A 13643-nucleotide genomic window follows, 5' to 3' on the forward strand; every position below is an offset into this window, starting at 1 on the left:
ACATCTAAGAGAAATCGAGGGGGAAATATGAAGGAAAGGGACAGGTAGGGAGTGAAATTTCACCCACAACTGACAGGAGTGCCATGGCCCAAGAGTAACTGAACAGAAACCATTCACCCACCTTCCCTTTGTTGCAGGCAGAGTTATCTGCTTTCTTTATCCTCTTGGGGATTTCTTCATTATACTCAAACTGAAGCTTGTCATTACATGATTTATTTTCAGGTCTGTCTTCTAGAATGTTGTCTGAAAATAAGTGGGCAGGCTTCAGTAAATGAGAACACAATGCTTCACTTACGAGCTATGTCTACATCATTCAAGGATATCCAGACACTCGTGCTTATCTGTTAAGACTGAGGCTCTGGCTACGTTACCAAAATTATGGCTTGGAGTGCTATTTTTTAAAAATCTGTTAAATTTGGTCAATGATATATTTATTTTGGATTGAATGGACTCATTTACAATTAGTTTTGGTACCCTACAGACATAATCTAAATGAGAAGGCTCATGTCCATACAGATCATTAGGACCATGCAAACCTTACATTAGATACCCTCGTGTCAGAAGCCCCAGTACCCAAGTCTGGGGATAACTTAGTAGTAGAAGTACTTCTAGATGGTGCATACAGGAGTTAATCACTCTCACTTTAAAATGAAGCTATTAGCTTCTTTTACCTTTAGAAATGTCAAGATCTGGGGAAAAGAGATACTGTTATTTGCAATGCAGTTTTCACAATTCTACTTAACTGGAAAGTAAAGTTTTCATAATTGTTTGTGAGTTTATTAATCAAAAACCTCAAGGATAGAAATTAACATATATCTAACAATAGCTAAAGCATGACAGATAAACGTTGCTCTTGTTTTGGTATTTCTATTCAAAATGACTTTAAAGGTGTTAAATGTACATTACATTTATGCTCTTTTAAAATGAAAAATAAGAATGCTCTCACTTCTCACTCAAGTTTCACTATTTCATCAGACCATATACGCTTAGGCCAAAATATCCTCATATCAAGTAAGGGCCATGCAGGCTGCCAAGAAATAAATGAGATCAATCATTTTATTACATTTTTACTCATGTAAGTAACACGATTTCATCATGCTAATAAGGCCTAAAAAACTGGACACAGAGTGCCGACATTCATGCAGTTAAAATGTCCCATTCAAATGGCTTTACCTTCCTGACTGTTAGGAGCAGGAGAAGCAGTAAGGACATCTGCTATGGAAAAACAGAACCAGAAAGGGGGTAAAAGTAAGGAATTAAGACAAAAAGCCAGATATATTAAACTAAGGTATGAAGCAAAGCATAAATAACAATAGCTTAGATTATAAGAGAAATGAAACAAGAAATCCTCTATTGATTTAATATTCTGACCGTTAGGGATACAAGGGCTAGCAATAAAAGAAATGGAAACATTTTTAGTGTTAATCACACTGCCACATTCACATTACCTATTTTCAGTTACTGACTGTCATAACAATCCCACTAATGCATTATATCACATGGACAGACATGGATTAATTTGCTGGAATCATGCAGTCACTGTCATAGAATGTCTGTATTAAGTCACAAGTTCAAATCTGTACTCTGATGCTTGTTCAAAGCTAGTCAAGATAAACAGCAAGGTTGGAAGAAAATTAATCTATATTTAGTTAACAGAACTTAATTAACTAGACACTCATGAAGGACTAACTGGCCAAAAGGCAGAGAAGGAATTCCTGAAACACGTGGGCCTCATTTGCAACTTCCTTTAGATCTTCTGGAATTAACTTTGTGGTTAGGAACCATCACATTTTTACAGCCCAAAGAGGTTTTAGACTAATTCTCTCATTTTATAGACATGAACACCGAGGACCAGAGCTGTTCCAGAGATAAGCTAGGCCTCCCAGATTCTACAGATGAGCTCTTCCTTTGGGATGTCTGCGAGGGCCTCAGAAGGCCAGTCACACTCCTGCAACTGTATGCAGAATTTTGAGAGCACGTTTCTTTCTCTGAGAGGAGTGGTCACAATTTCTCCATTTCCTTCTCAGAGCGACCCATCATTACAAGAAGCTGAGAAACCTCTGAGGTCCCCCTAGGAAGCTCCAAATGGTTCTATCCATAGCAGGCAGGTGTCCATTCCCATCTCATCTTAGCTAGAAGATGTGAAGCTGGTAGAGGAACTGCCCAGAGGTGAGTGAGGCACTACACAAACCACAACCAAGATTGAAAGACTGACAGGACATTTAGCAGAAGCACAAGGAAGCCTCAACATGACCAGCTTACACTAGACATGGGAAAGCCACAAAGCCTGCTTGGGAATCAGCCAGGCGGAGGAATCTGTCAATGAAGTGGGAAATATCCATGTGGTGGCAGGCAGTGGCCTTCAGCTGTCATAGACCTTAGGTGTTAGTGCTAGAAGAAGGGAGAACACCAGACAACACCAAACAGAAGCTTTTCATTACACAGCTGAGGGTCATGAGGCCTAGAGTGGAGATAGGACATTGACCCAGCGTCTCATAATTTATTGAAGCAGGACTTAGTGAGGCCCCACCTCCATGTGTCCCCCATCCCAGTGTTAATCAAACATGTTTAAGCAAACATGCAACTATCTTAGGTATTCAGTGGGTATGGCTTAAATTTTACTCTCCTAACTGAAATAAATAAATACCTGATCATTTTGTTATTTGCATATCAAAAACTTTCATATAATATTAATACTAATAATTAAGAAAAGTCCCTTCTTTCTGTTCTCAAAAGTACAGAAAAAACATAGGAGTAATTTATGATAGAGAATTAATATAACTTCCAAGGAACTAACTTCTCACAGGGGCAAATGACATCTGGATTGGTTGATTTCTGAAGCGTATGTGGTTTTTGTTTCTTATTTGAATAAATTTGTTCTTCTGGGACAATATCACCATAATTATAATAGAGTTCCATGGGGAAGAATAAGTTACTGTAAGAATATTTATATTCCTACAACTTTTCAGGAATAGGATTCAATAAATTATCTTGATTCCTTTTCATTTTCCCCCTCTTTTTACCTTCCCATTAGAGTATGCGTCCCTCACATTACCTGATGGGATTTCAGGTCAAGTAAATTGGGCTTTTAGTGGATAGTATGAAGCAACCAGCTATTACTGAGGACAAACATTAAATGGACATAGACTAGGATCATATCTGGGAGGCAAAAGGAGACTGGGCTGTACCTCCTGGCCCTGATGGAATGTCAAAGAACCCGACAGAACTAGGGGGCAGGCCGTCCTGGAGCATGAGAAGCAGGTATTTGGAGGAGGGTAGCATGCCTGTCTTAATGCCAATGGTAAATGATTGCTGGTCTGGGCATATCTACATATTAGCAAAATAATGATCTGACAGATGTAATTTATTCTACACGTGCAATGTTATTTATATAAATAGAAACTCTGGCCATTTTTCATTACATTGTTTTTCAAAAGTTGCTGAAATGAAACTGTTTACCATCAGCAATGGTACCTAGAAAACATTTTGCAATCTATAACCAATTTAGTACAATGAGACACACGTGAAATCTAATTCTCATGGAAGAGGAACTCTTCACCTGTAATCTGTAGGTAACTTCATTCATGTGATATTTGTATTGTGCCACTAGCCATCAGCCATATTTTGTCTGTTTGGTGAAACCAGATGGAAATATCTTGTTGGTTTAGTGATGCGAGAACCAGGGAGAGGAGAAAGTGAAATGCTGTTTTTTGTTTGTTTTTTTCTATACTCCTTACAGAACAGGAGTGAAGACCATGAGAGAGAGGAGCAGAGAGCACAGAACCGTGGTGCTGCCCCCTGCAGGTGGTGAGGAGAGCAACTAGCCAGCAGCCACCATTCCTGCGAGAACATTAGCTACCGCAGAAACTGAAGGGTGAGAATGGGGTCTCTGCAGCAATTCCCCTTTTTCCTCCAGAAACCCAGTCAGGAATGACTCTTGTGCTGCTTCCCACACCCTCCTCTTCTTTCCTTGAATGTTGGCTGTAGCGGCTAACAGAATCCCCATCCTTGCTTGTCCTCACTAAGCAGTGGGATTCAGGCACTCTCGGACAGTGATTACAGCAATCTGCTCTGTTGGCCTGTGGAGTGTCAGACTCATTTTTTGGGGGGGAAGAAGAAGGACACAAAACAACTACAACAGAACATCATCCCGTCACTTGCCCGCACACAGCCTGGGGTTGTATTTCTCTTACCATCAGACAGAGATTCATAGTCATAATCATATTCATCCTCTTCATCTTCCTCTTCCTCGTTATTAGCAGGTGGGGGGTTGGCATTCCCCCCATTATAAGCCTGAGCTTGCATGGATGCTAACTGATGAGCCTGTAAGATATGAGTAATTAATGATGCTAAGCTACTCAAGTTCATCTGTAGCCTTCAAGGTCACCACCTAATGCTTGCCACAGTCATAAAAAGTGGCTTACCCTATTTTGATTCATTTGAGACAAAACCCAAAAATCTAGATTCACCTAAAGTTCAGTCTCTCTACTTGGGGAAATGCTGACATCCTATAAGAGAAATCCAGGAGCTTTTAACGACAATCACAGAATCTCTGTGTTGTTCCCAGGCACCTGGGTTCCCTGGGCCAAGCTCTCCAGGACAAAGGCTGGTGCTTGGGAGAACCACCATCACTCCCCAATGATGAAGTGAATCAGCCCATCACTGTGGAAAAGTAAGTCTCTGTTTAGAAACTTTATCTAAAGGCCTTTGACTTAGGGTAAAAGGTTAGAGCCCCTATGGACAATGAGACTGAATGAAGAGTTGTTTAAATAAAGTTTTTCAAAAGACTTTATCTGAACCATCAATCAGATTAACAAACTAGGTTTAGAAACTTCTGGAAACTTGATGTGTAAGGGAGATCATGTGCCTTTACATTAGACTAGAATTACTGTGAGGTGATATCACAGGACGCAAGGTTAATATAGGTCTGGGAACTCAGCACAGGAAATAAGCAGAAATATAGGAAAAGTTACTTGCATGAATTAAAAACAAGAAACAGCTAAAATCCAACAATATAAGAATGGGGTCAGTAAACTATGGTGTATCTGCTTGAAAAAAATGAGACTTGAAAAAATAATTGTGATATATATTTACTGAACAAAGGATACAGAATTGTGTGTGTATAATTATACATGTGAATATATACGAATATAGTATATCTATGTAAATATATATACAATTCTATAGCATTTGCTCTGTGTCTATCTACAATGATTATAATGGTATACAATGACATGCATAATAGAGCAGGGATTATTGACCTGTTGTTGTGCACAAAGCCCTTAAGCAGTCTGGTGAGGCAGGATTCCTTCTCAGAATGTTATTTTAATTTAATTTAATTTAATTTAATTTAATATTTTTAACTAAGCTCCTCACCCAACATGGACCCCAATGTGTGGCTTGAACCCATGACCCTGAGATCAAGATCTGAGCTGAGATCAAGAGCTGGATGTTAAACCAACTGGGCCACCCAGGTGCCCTGTCATTTTAAGTGCATAAAACAAAATACAAAAGATTATAAAAAAAATGCTGAATACAGTCATCAAATATTTAAAAAAATTATGGTGTTATAAGAATATGTATTTCTTTATGAACACAGACAAAAATGTATAAGGGTAAGTTAAATAACATTTTTGAAGTAGTGATAAGCATAGGTAATTCTTGGAGATATTAGCAACAACTGTGATGTAATAGAAAAAACTATAGGGGCACCTTGGGTGGCTCAGTGAGTTAAGCCTCTGCCTTCAGCTCGGGTCATGATCTCAGGATCCTGGGATCCAGCCCCTCATTGGGCTTTCTGCTCAGCGGGGAGCCTGCTTCCCCCTCTCTCTCTGCCTGCCTCTCTGACTACTTGTGATCTCTCTCTGTCAAATAAAATCTAAAAAAAAAAAAAAGAAGAAAAAACTGTAATTTCTACTGCTGATGAAGACCCAAGTACTGCCAGGGTTACTGTGGTTTGTTCCCTACATTTATTACCAGAGGAAATGCTAAAGTTTAGCTCGAGGTTAGTGAAAACGGAGATGTAACTTTTTTTCCATCTATACTCATAGCCCCTTGAATTCTGTCTGTAGATATATTACCAAAGTTAAGAACCCCAGTAATACAGGTTGTATTTGGCATTGGAATTATGGATGTTTAAAAATCAAATGATGCTCTCTTCCCTAAATTTTCTGAGATGTGGTTATATTACTTTCATAATAGAAATGTATACATAGGAAGATACAATTTAGGCTGTGTCTATATCTACATAAAATATTTTACAATACTGTCCACTGGAGACAATGGAACACTGTCTAGGCTGGGATGTCTCAAAGTGGGTTTTATGGAATACGAGCTCCATGGGTGTTGATAGCTGGTAGGCCGAAAACTGAGCTGTATTACAGTTACCACAAGACACAATGGAAGGTTGGGAACGGTGCTTAAACTGGAACAGCCCTGCTACTGGGTTTCACAAAGCCTTTATTTCATATGCTAAAGGACACTGTGATTCTTCAAAGCTCTCCACTACAGCATTTCCCAGGCTTTTTAACCAAGGATTCCACCCCACCCCCAACCCCCGCCACCTTTTCTCAGTGTCTCTCATAGGATTAGTGTTCTTTGAAATGTTGAGAAATCTGCTCTAGGCACAAGGGAGCCACAGAAGCAAGCCTATTTGTCACGGGTAAGAGAAGGGACTTGCTGCAGCCAGCGTTCAAGGTAGAACCAAGGGCTGGGAATGATGATGCAAAGAGCCAAGTAGATCCGCTGCAAAGATGCAAAGATCTGGGGATTGGAAATATCAGAAAACAGTGTGCCAAGGTCCCTTAAACTCCCACACTTTTACCAGCACAGAAATATGGAGAGATGGCCCAAAGGATAACCAGGAGCTGACATCCTTATTCTTTGCAATATCCTACTTACTCTGAGGCAGAAATACAAGACTCTGGCCCTTGAATAAAAGCAATTCAGACATAGGTCAAGGGGTTGGAGCTAGAGTTCACATGAGGGGACCGGCTCAGATGGGTCTAACAGGGGCCATGTCTTTCTCTTCTCTATTCCGCTGGCCCCTCGCAGAGTCCCTGTCATCTAATGTGCATTGTTTGAGACTACCAGGTTGGAGTGCTGGAGACTAAGGTCAGAAAACTAGAGATCTGATGGGGTGTAGTTAGGGAGACTCAGTAAGAGCCTTAGCATGAGTCTGATGCAGATGGAAGGCTCCAGAAATCCCTCCGGCTCTGAGTCAGTCCACCCTAGCTGAGAGTGAGTTTCTGGTATGGCAATGACCCAGGAAAGTCAGGGATTGGTTCTGAACATACTGGAGCTGTGGGCACTCACTCATCCAACCTCATGTGAGCTCAGATCAACAGGTCTAGACCCACGGCCTGCCAGGCGACTGAAAGACCTTGCAGGTGTCACTGTCGGTACTCCCTGGGAGATCATGGGAAGCTGGAAGTAGTCTTAAAAATGGGATTATACTGTCCCATTTTTACAAAAGGAAGAAGAGCTAAATTGTGGAAATTATAGAGGGGGGAGTGTCAAGGTGATAGCTGACAAAACTTCAGAATTGGTTATTAACTGGTTGGTGTGTGAACACAGAAAATAAAGAGGTGATCAGCAAGAGTTAGCATGGGTTTACTAAGAACACATCTCTAGAACACTGAGCTCTTTAGACTTTTTGGGTAAGGTAACTCACTTTGTGGGAAATAACAGATAAGGAATGTTTCAAAACTTCTAGGTTGGTAAGAATTATTTTTAAATAAACAGATTACCCAGGTTTCCTTGTGGAAATTCTGATTTAGTCGGGAAGACCTGGGACCTAAGAATCTATGTTTTTAATAGTGTTCCAGTGATTATCAATATATTCTGACTTTTTTTTTAAAGCATTTTTTTTTTAGATTTTTATTTATTATTTATTTGACAGGCAGAGATCACAAGTAGGCAGAGAGAGAGAGGTGGAAGCAGGGTCCCTGCTGAGCAGAGAGCCCAATGTGGGGATCGATCCCAGGACCCTGGGATCATGACCTGAGCCGAAGGCAGAGGCTTTAACCCACTGAGCCACCCAGGAGCCCCATATTCTGACTTTTTTTAAAAAAAGATTTTATTTATTTGAGAGAGAGAGAGAGAGAGCATGCCTCTGTGTTAGTGGGGAAAGGAGCAGAGGGAGAGAGACAAGCAGACCCTACGCTAAGCATGGAATCTGATGCATGGCTAGATCTCATGATCTAGCTCTCTAGAGCTCATGATCTCATGATCTCAGGATCCTGAGATCTCAGGACCCTGAGATCATGACCTGAGCTGAAACCAAGAATTGGATGCTTAACCAACTGAGCCACCCAGGCGTCCCTGTATTCTGACTTCTACATTATGTTTGCAAGGGTCTTTTCTGAAGACATGAATCTGAATCCTAGCTCTGCTACTCTGAGCTGGGTGGCTTTGAGAAAGTCACACAAATTGTTGGGCCTTGGTTTTCTACTATAAATAAAGAAACTAAGGCAGATTCTGGAGAAATGTGGGCTGCAGGAGAGGCGAGCACTAGGCAGGAGGGATGATCACAAAAACTCCAGGAAGGATCTGTAAGAAGGACCACAGGCTGGGCTCTCTGCCTGTTCACCTGACTCAAGGGCAGCTTTAAGGATGAAGGCACAGTTTGAAAAAACTGCTAATAAATGCATTGGATATCAGAAGTCAAAATTCACAAAGAACATTTTAGGCTGTGATGACATACCGAAACCAAGAGCCAATGTAACTGAGATAAATGTGAGGCTCCTGCCCGTGAAAGATGAAAATCAACCATAATCCTGAAGACATGGGGAGACTAGCCAAAGAGCAGTCCATGTGAAAATAACTGAACTCTTTTTGTTTTGCACAAACATCGCAGGAGCCCAGTGTGCACTGAAAAATTTTAAAAGCCAGGACAGTCCTAAGCTGCCTTAACTGCGGTACAAGTCCAAGTTAAGAGAGGCGATGGCTTCACTCTCCTCCTCGTGCTGTCAGACCCTAAGTGGAGTATTGACTTGTTCTGGAAATCACATCTTAAGATGGAGAAGATATTCCTGAATATCCACAAATTCAAGAATATCCCAAACATTCTTAATAGAAAGCAAAGAGTCTGAGCAGCCATATCCTGTGAGAAACAGTTGACACAACAAGACTGTTTAGTTTGTGGAAGAGAGAAAAGCTGGTGGGAGGCACATGCTAGCTCTCTGATATGGAACTGGTCCGTGCAGCTGCAGAGGGAAAAAGGAGTGCCAAAGAGTAGGAGCAACAGAGAGCAGGATTTGGGCTCAACATAAGGAAGACTTCTCAAATAGCACAATGTATTCATTTGTGAACTGGAGGCTGCATCAGTAACTGCAGATGTCTGCAAAGAACAGGAAAGGCAACAGCTACAACATTCCACCACATCTAGAAGACCACAGAGGTACGTGCAGGGCAGCTGGGTCTGCTTGGCAGTCAGGAGCGGGCAGTGGTTGGTGAATAAAGAAAACAGCACGAGGGACAGTGTTGTAGGAGAAAAAGCACCCTGTTCTGGGCAGTCCGTTACTGATGCAGCCGCTGCAGCGGGCCAGGCATTAGGGTACACATGCTAATACTTTAGTTACACGACTCCCTAACAAAAGCCCATCAGCATAGATCTTGTGGTCTCTGGAACCCAAACAAATGTTGGGCTTTTGGAACAGCTTTGAGAGTCCAGATCTGGACACAGGTAAACCTAGCCAAGGGCTCTAACTTGTGGCCCTCAGGGCTGACTTCCCCTCCAGACCAGACTGGTGTGGCTGGTGCAGTGTTTAGAAAGAATGTAATTAGAGTCATTCATTTATGAGGGCAAGTGTGCTTCACTCCCGTGCTGACCGCTTCCAACCGTCAGCCAGCCAGCTGGCCCCTCATCTTTATGTTTCTGCCTGACCCCTGAAAGCAGCTGGTTTTGCAACTCTGGGCCAAGAGCTGTGTGTGATTCAAACTGTGGACCCCCAGGGTACATCCAACTCCTAGGGATGTGCAGCTTCATATATTTTTAAAGGAATCAATTTCTAGATTCAAGATTTTCGACCTCTATGTGTACTCTTTAAAAAATAGGACTATCTGTGAGTAAGCGTATGGTCGGCTGGTTCTCCCTTCCCTCACTCTTGTCATACTCTTCTCTTGTTTAAGAAAAGAAAAGTGTAACTTTCACTTACAAACGGGGAAAAATCTGTGATACATGAGATGAGGTGAAAACCACCCAAAGTGGCAAAGGATCATTTGAGAACACAGAGCTCTTGAGAGTCTTGAAAAACTAAGGCGGGGGCGGTGGGGGGGAGCATCTTATTTCATCTAGACAACAAGCACATTGAAAGATCCATGCCTTTATCTGTCTGCCTGCCTTCTTCTCCATCCATCCATCCATCCATCCATCCATCCCTCCCTCCCTCCCTGTCTCTGTCTCTATCTTCCCTCCCTTTCCTTCCTTTCGTCTGCCCATCCACCCATCTTAGAATTAATATTCAAAAGTGAGATGGTTGGGGAGCCTGGGGGCTTAGTTGGTTAAGCGTCGGCCTTTGGCTCAGGTCATGATCCCAGAGTCCTGAGATGGAGCCCCATGTTGGGCTCCCTGCTTAGTAGATAGATTGCTTCTCCTCTGCCCTTCCTCATGCTCTCTCACTCACTTGCTCTCACTCTGTCTCAAATAAATAAAATCTTAAGAAAAAAACCCAAAAAACAAAAGTGAGATGGTTATCATAGGGACGATAACACAATATTTATTTGAATTAAAAAAAAATAAAGTCAGACTTTTTCTGACCAAACTAAATCGGGCTGACTGGGCTGATATCTTTGACAATGAGGATTGTTTTGTGCATTATATTGGTATATAACTTATGTTATCTATATTTACCCATAACATGTTTGAAAATGTATCTCTTGTAACTACTTAGACTTGTGATAAAATTTTTAATGTCAATCAAAAAATGTATAAGGGGGAAAATGTGTGAAAAACACAGTTTTTCAAAATTTTTTTGAGATATTTGAGCAAAAAAAGTTTAATGACCATACTTGTACAGCATCTGTGGTAATCCTGAGCCACTCTATTTGGGGCAAACCTGATCAGTAGGGATCTCTTGGCTGGACTGGTTTGGGGCCCTTTTTGTAAATATCTATTTTTCTGCTCAGAAAGGTAAGTCTAAAGATGATGGAGCCTCTGATCTCACCTTCCTCCCCCACCCTGAGGGCATCTGACATCACCTGAATCTTCAGGTGATATCAGGTAAATCTCTAACTCAGCCTGGATTTTGGCAGCCTGCAGTCCCACTGCAGGTGACCTTGACAACCTGGGAATTCCCTGGTACTTACGCAGCAGATGACAAGATTCTTTAAGGACCCCTCAGGGAAGCAGTACTATTCTGAATGGCAAGAAATACTGGAAATAGAGCCTGAGAAATGGGACAATGAAATGTTTACAGAGTGGTCTGCAGTTCTGACAGGGGTCCCATGATTCACTTTGGGAAGCTTTTATGAGATTTTAGTGTCAGAGTGGTCCTGTGAAGCTAGTTACCTTAACATTCCCATTTTACAGATGAAGAAACAAAGCCTAGAAAGGCTGACTGGCCTATGGTCACATGGCTGGTTTGAAAGAGCCAGATACTAGAAACTGGCATTTCAGCTCCGCACCTAACGCTCTTTCTCCAGTATCATGTTATATATCACTCGACTTTAAACTCAGGTCCTTACCTCTGAGTTCCACAAATCAGGGTTTTTAGAAGATTTGATGATTTCTCCAAATTGACTACTCAGCTATGTCAAGCTGGGCCCTTGACTCAGCTACATTTGAGATTTTTTTATTGATAACTTTGGACAAAGGTTCCAAATTTGTTGGGCTCATAGAATCCTTTGGCTGACTTCTCTGTTCTCTGGAACCCACTGAAGCAGGACCAGAGTAGGGGCTAGAGGCTTGGAGGTGATGGCACAGACAGAAATTAAGAGCCATTGACGACGACCTAGGTTGAGCTCTGAACTGTCCCTGATGCTGGAACAGCACCAGTCTACTGAGCTTTGTGTGGCAACCCCTGGCTGTTGTTAAGTTTTGAAAAAGACAAAGCCCTAAATAAGACAAAGAATTTTGACAGCTGTCATTCTCTGGGATACGTGCAACCTGGCATATGAACTCAGCAGCTCTGGACCTAAACTTTTTTGTGGATCCTTGGGCCGAAGGCTCTCTACACAAGCAGGTTTGGGATACTTGGGGAGTAGCTCTCTGTGGGTGAGGCAGGTTGGGGAGTGCCCTGGAGTCCGCAGGCCACAATGAAACATCAACTTCCATGCTGGCACCACAGGGCCGATGGTGTTAGGGTTCCACTACTGACTGCAGGAGTTACAGCCCCTTGTCCAAGTGCTCTCTCTATGGGGGCTCTCCTATGGTGTGTGGTGGGAGGTCACTCTGAAGGGAGCCTTACCTAGAGGGGACCGCAGCCACCAGTGTGGGATTGATAGCCAAGAAGTCCAGGTCCAGAGACAAGAGTCACACATTATCCTTCTCAGAGCAAATTAAACAATGAGGTGCATTCTACATGAGAAATTAATTTCATAAAATAAAATTCTAAGTGAGTGGGAGGACAATCTTAGTCTATTAAAGGAAAAGCCAAAACTCAAATTTATCGTCCCAGGAAACTCAATCGTCAAAAACTTTTTACTCTGTAGGTCATCTGAAAGGTCAGAATATCACTGATTTCTTAGTTCTGGGCACACCACATACCTAGAGCCTCTATAATGAGAAGAGAATACCTTTTGCTTTAAGATATCCACTGGCGTCTGGTGAGCTTTTAGCTTTTTATTTTTAAGAAGCACTTTCCTCCTAAGTTGGTCAGGTGAGGGAAGCATTGGATCATCTGAGAAATCGCTCTCAAACAGGAATTTAGCCACCAGTTTTTCTCCAAACACAGTCTATAAAGAATAAAGGAAAACACATCATCAGTGCCTTTTACCTATGCTTGAATTATTTCGCTAGATATTTCAGCTCAGTTGAATGGCTCTAAAACCCTAGGAAGAGAAAGTAGGAAAGAAGCGGTGTCCCTCCTCCCCGCCCACACTGTCTTACTGGAAGGAAGGGAGGTGGTTAGAAGGTCAGGAGGAGAGGTCTAAGGTATTCTTCAGGTGGGGCCAGCTCTAACTGTTTAGGACAATGCTCTAGAGTCTGACAGATTAAAGAAAAGGAGACTCAGAGGCTGTGGTTTGTAGAATATGATCCATTCCAGATGTGGGTAAGAAGTCAAAAGGATAGAAACTTACACGTAGCTAGAGAGTGACGACAAAGAATGAAGGTAATGGGGAGAATCTGCCACCATTTAGTATAAAGAACTGCACATATCCTTTTCACAAAGATTTTGTGAGCACTGGCCTCCAAAGAGGAATGTGTGTCTCTCAAGGAGGTAGGTGGTGAGAATAAGCACAAAATGATCCACTGGGGGGAGGGTAGAAAATATGGCAATTTCTATCTTTAGTTATTTTTTAATTAAAAAAAGAAAACAAAAAAAGAAGCTTAATAGTGTTTAATGTAACTTTGCCTCATTAATGGAATTGAGAAATGAGTACCATGATTTGGCAAGAGCAGCTAACGACACCCTCTTTCTATCCACATACAGTTTCTCTGTAAAGTGTCTTTATCAGCAACTATAGCTATTCACCAAATACTG

The 13643-nt window shown here is 41.8% G+C and overlaps 1 protein-coding gene across 4 annotated transcripts in view; it reads right to left on the reverse strand.

Moving 5' to 3' along the window:
• Positions 1-13643, reverse strand: part of PLCE1 (phospholipase C epsilon 1) — a 311110-nt gene that overhangs the window by 34644 nt on the left and 262823 nt on the right. For all 4 annotated transcript variants that reach the window (XM_032836099.1, XM_032836091.1, XM_032836082.1 and 1 more), the window contains 3 exons: positions 12736-12894; positions 4194-4323; positions 122-243 (listed from right to left, as the gene is read on the reverse strand). In XM_032836099.1, coding sequence (XP_032691990.1) covers positions 122-243; positions 4194-4323; positions 12736-12894 — 411 coding nt within the window. The remainder of the gene's footprint in view (positions 1-121; positions 244-4193; positions 4324-12735; positions 12895-13643) is intronic.

This window comes from Lontra canadensis, unplaced genomic scaffold, assembly GCF_010015895.1.
Source record: "Lontra canadensis isolate GAN:19392208 unplaced genomic scaffold, GSC_riverotter_1.0 scaffold3, whole genome shotgun sequence".
Lineage (NCBI taxonomy): Eukaryota > Metazoa > Chordata > Mammalia > Carnivora > Mustelidae > Lontra > Lontra canadensis.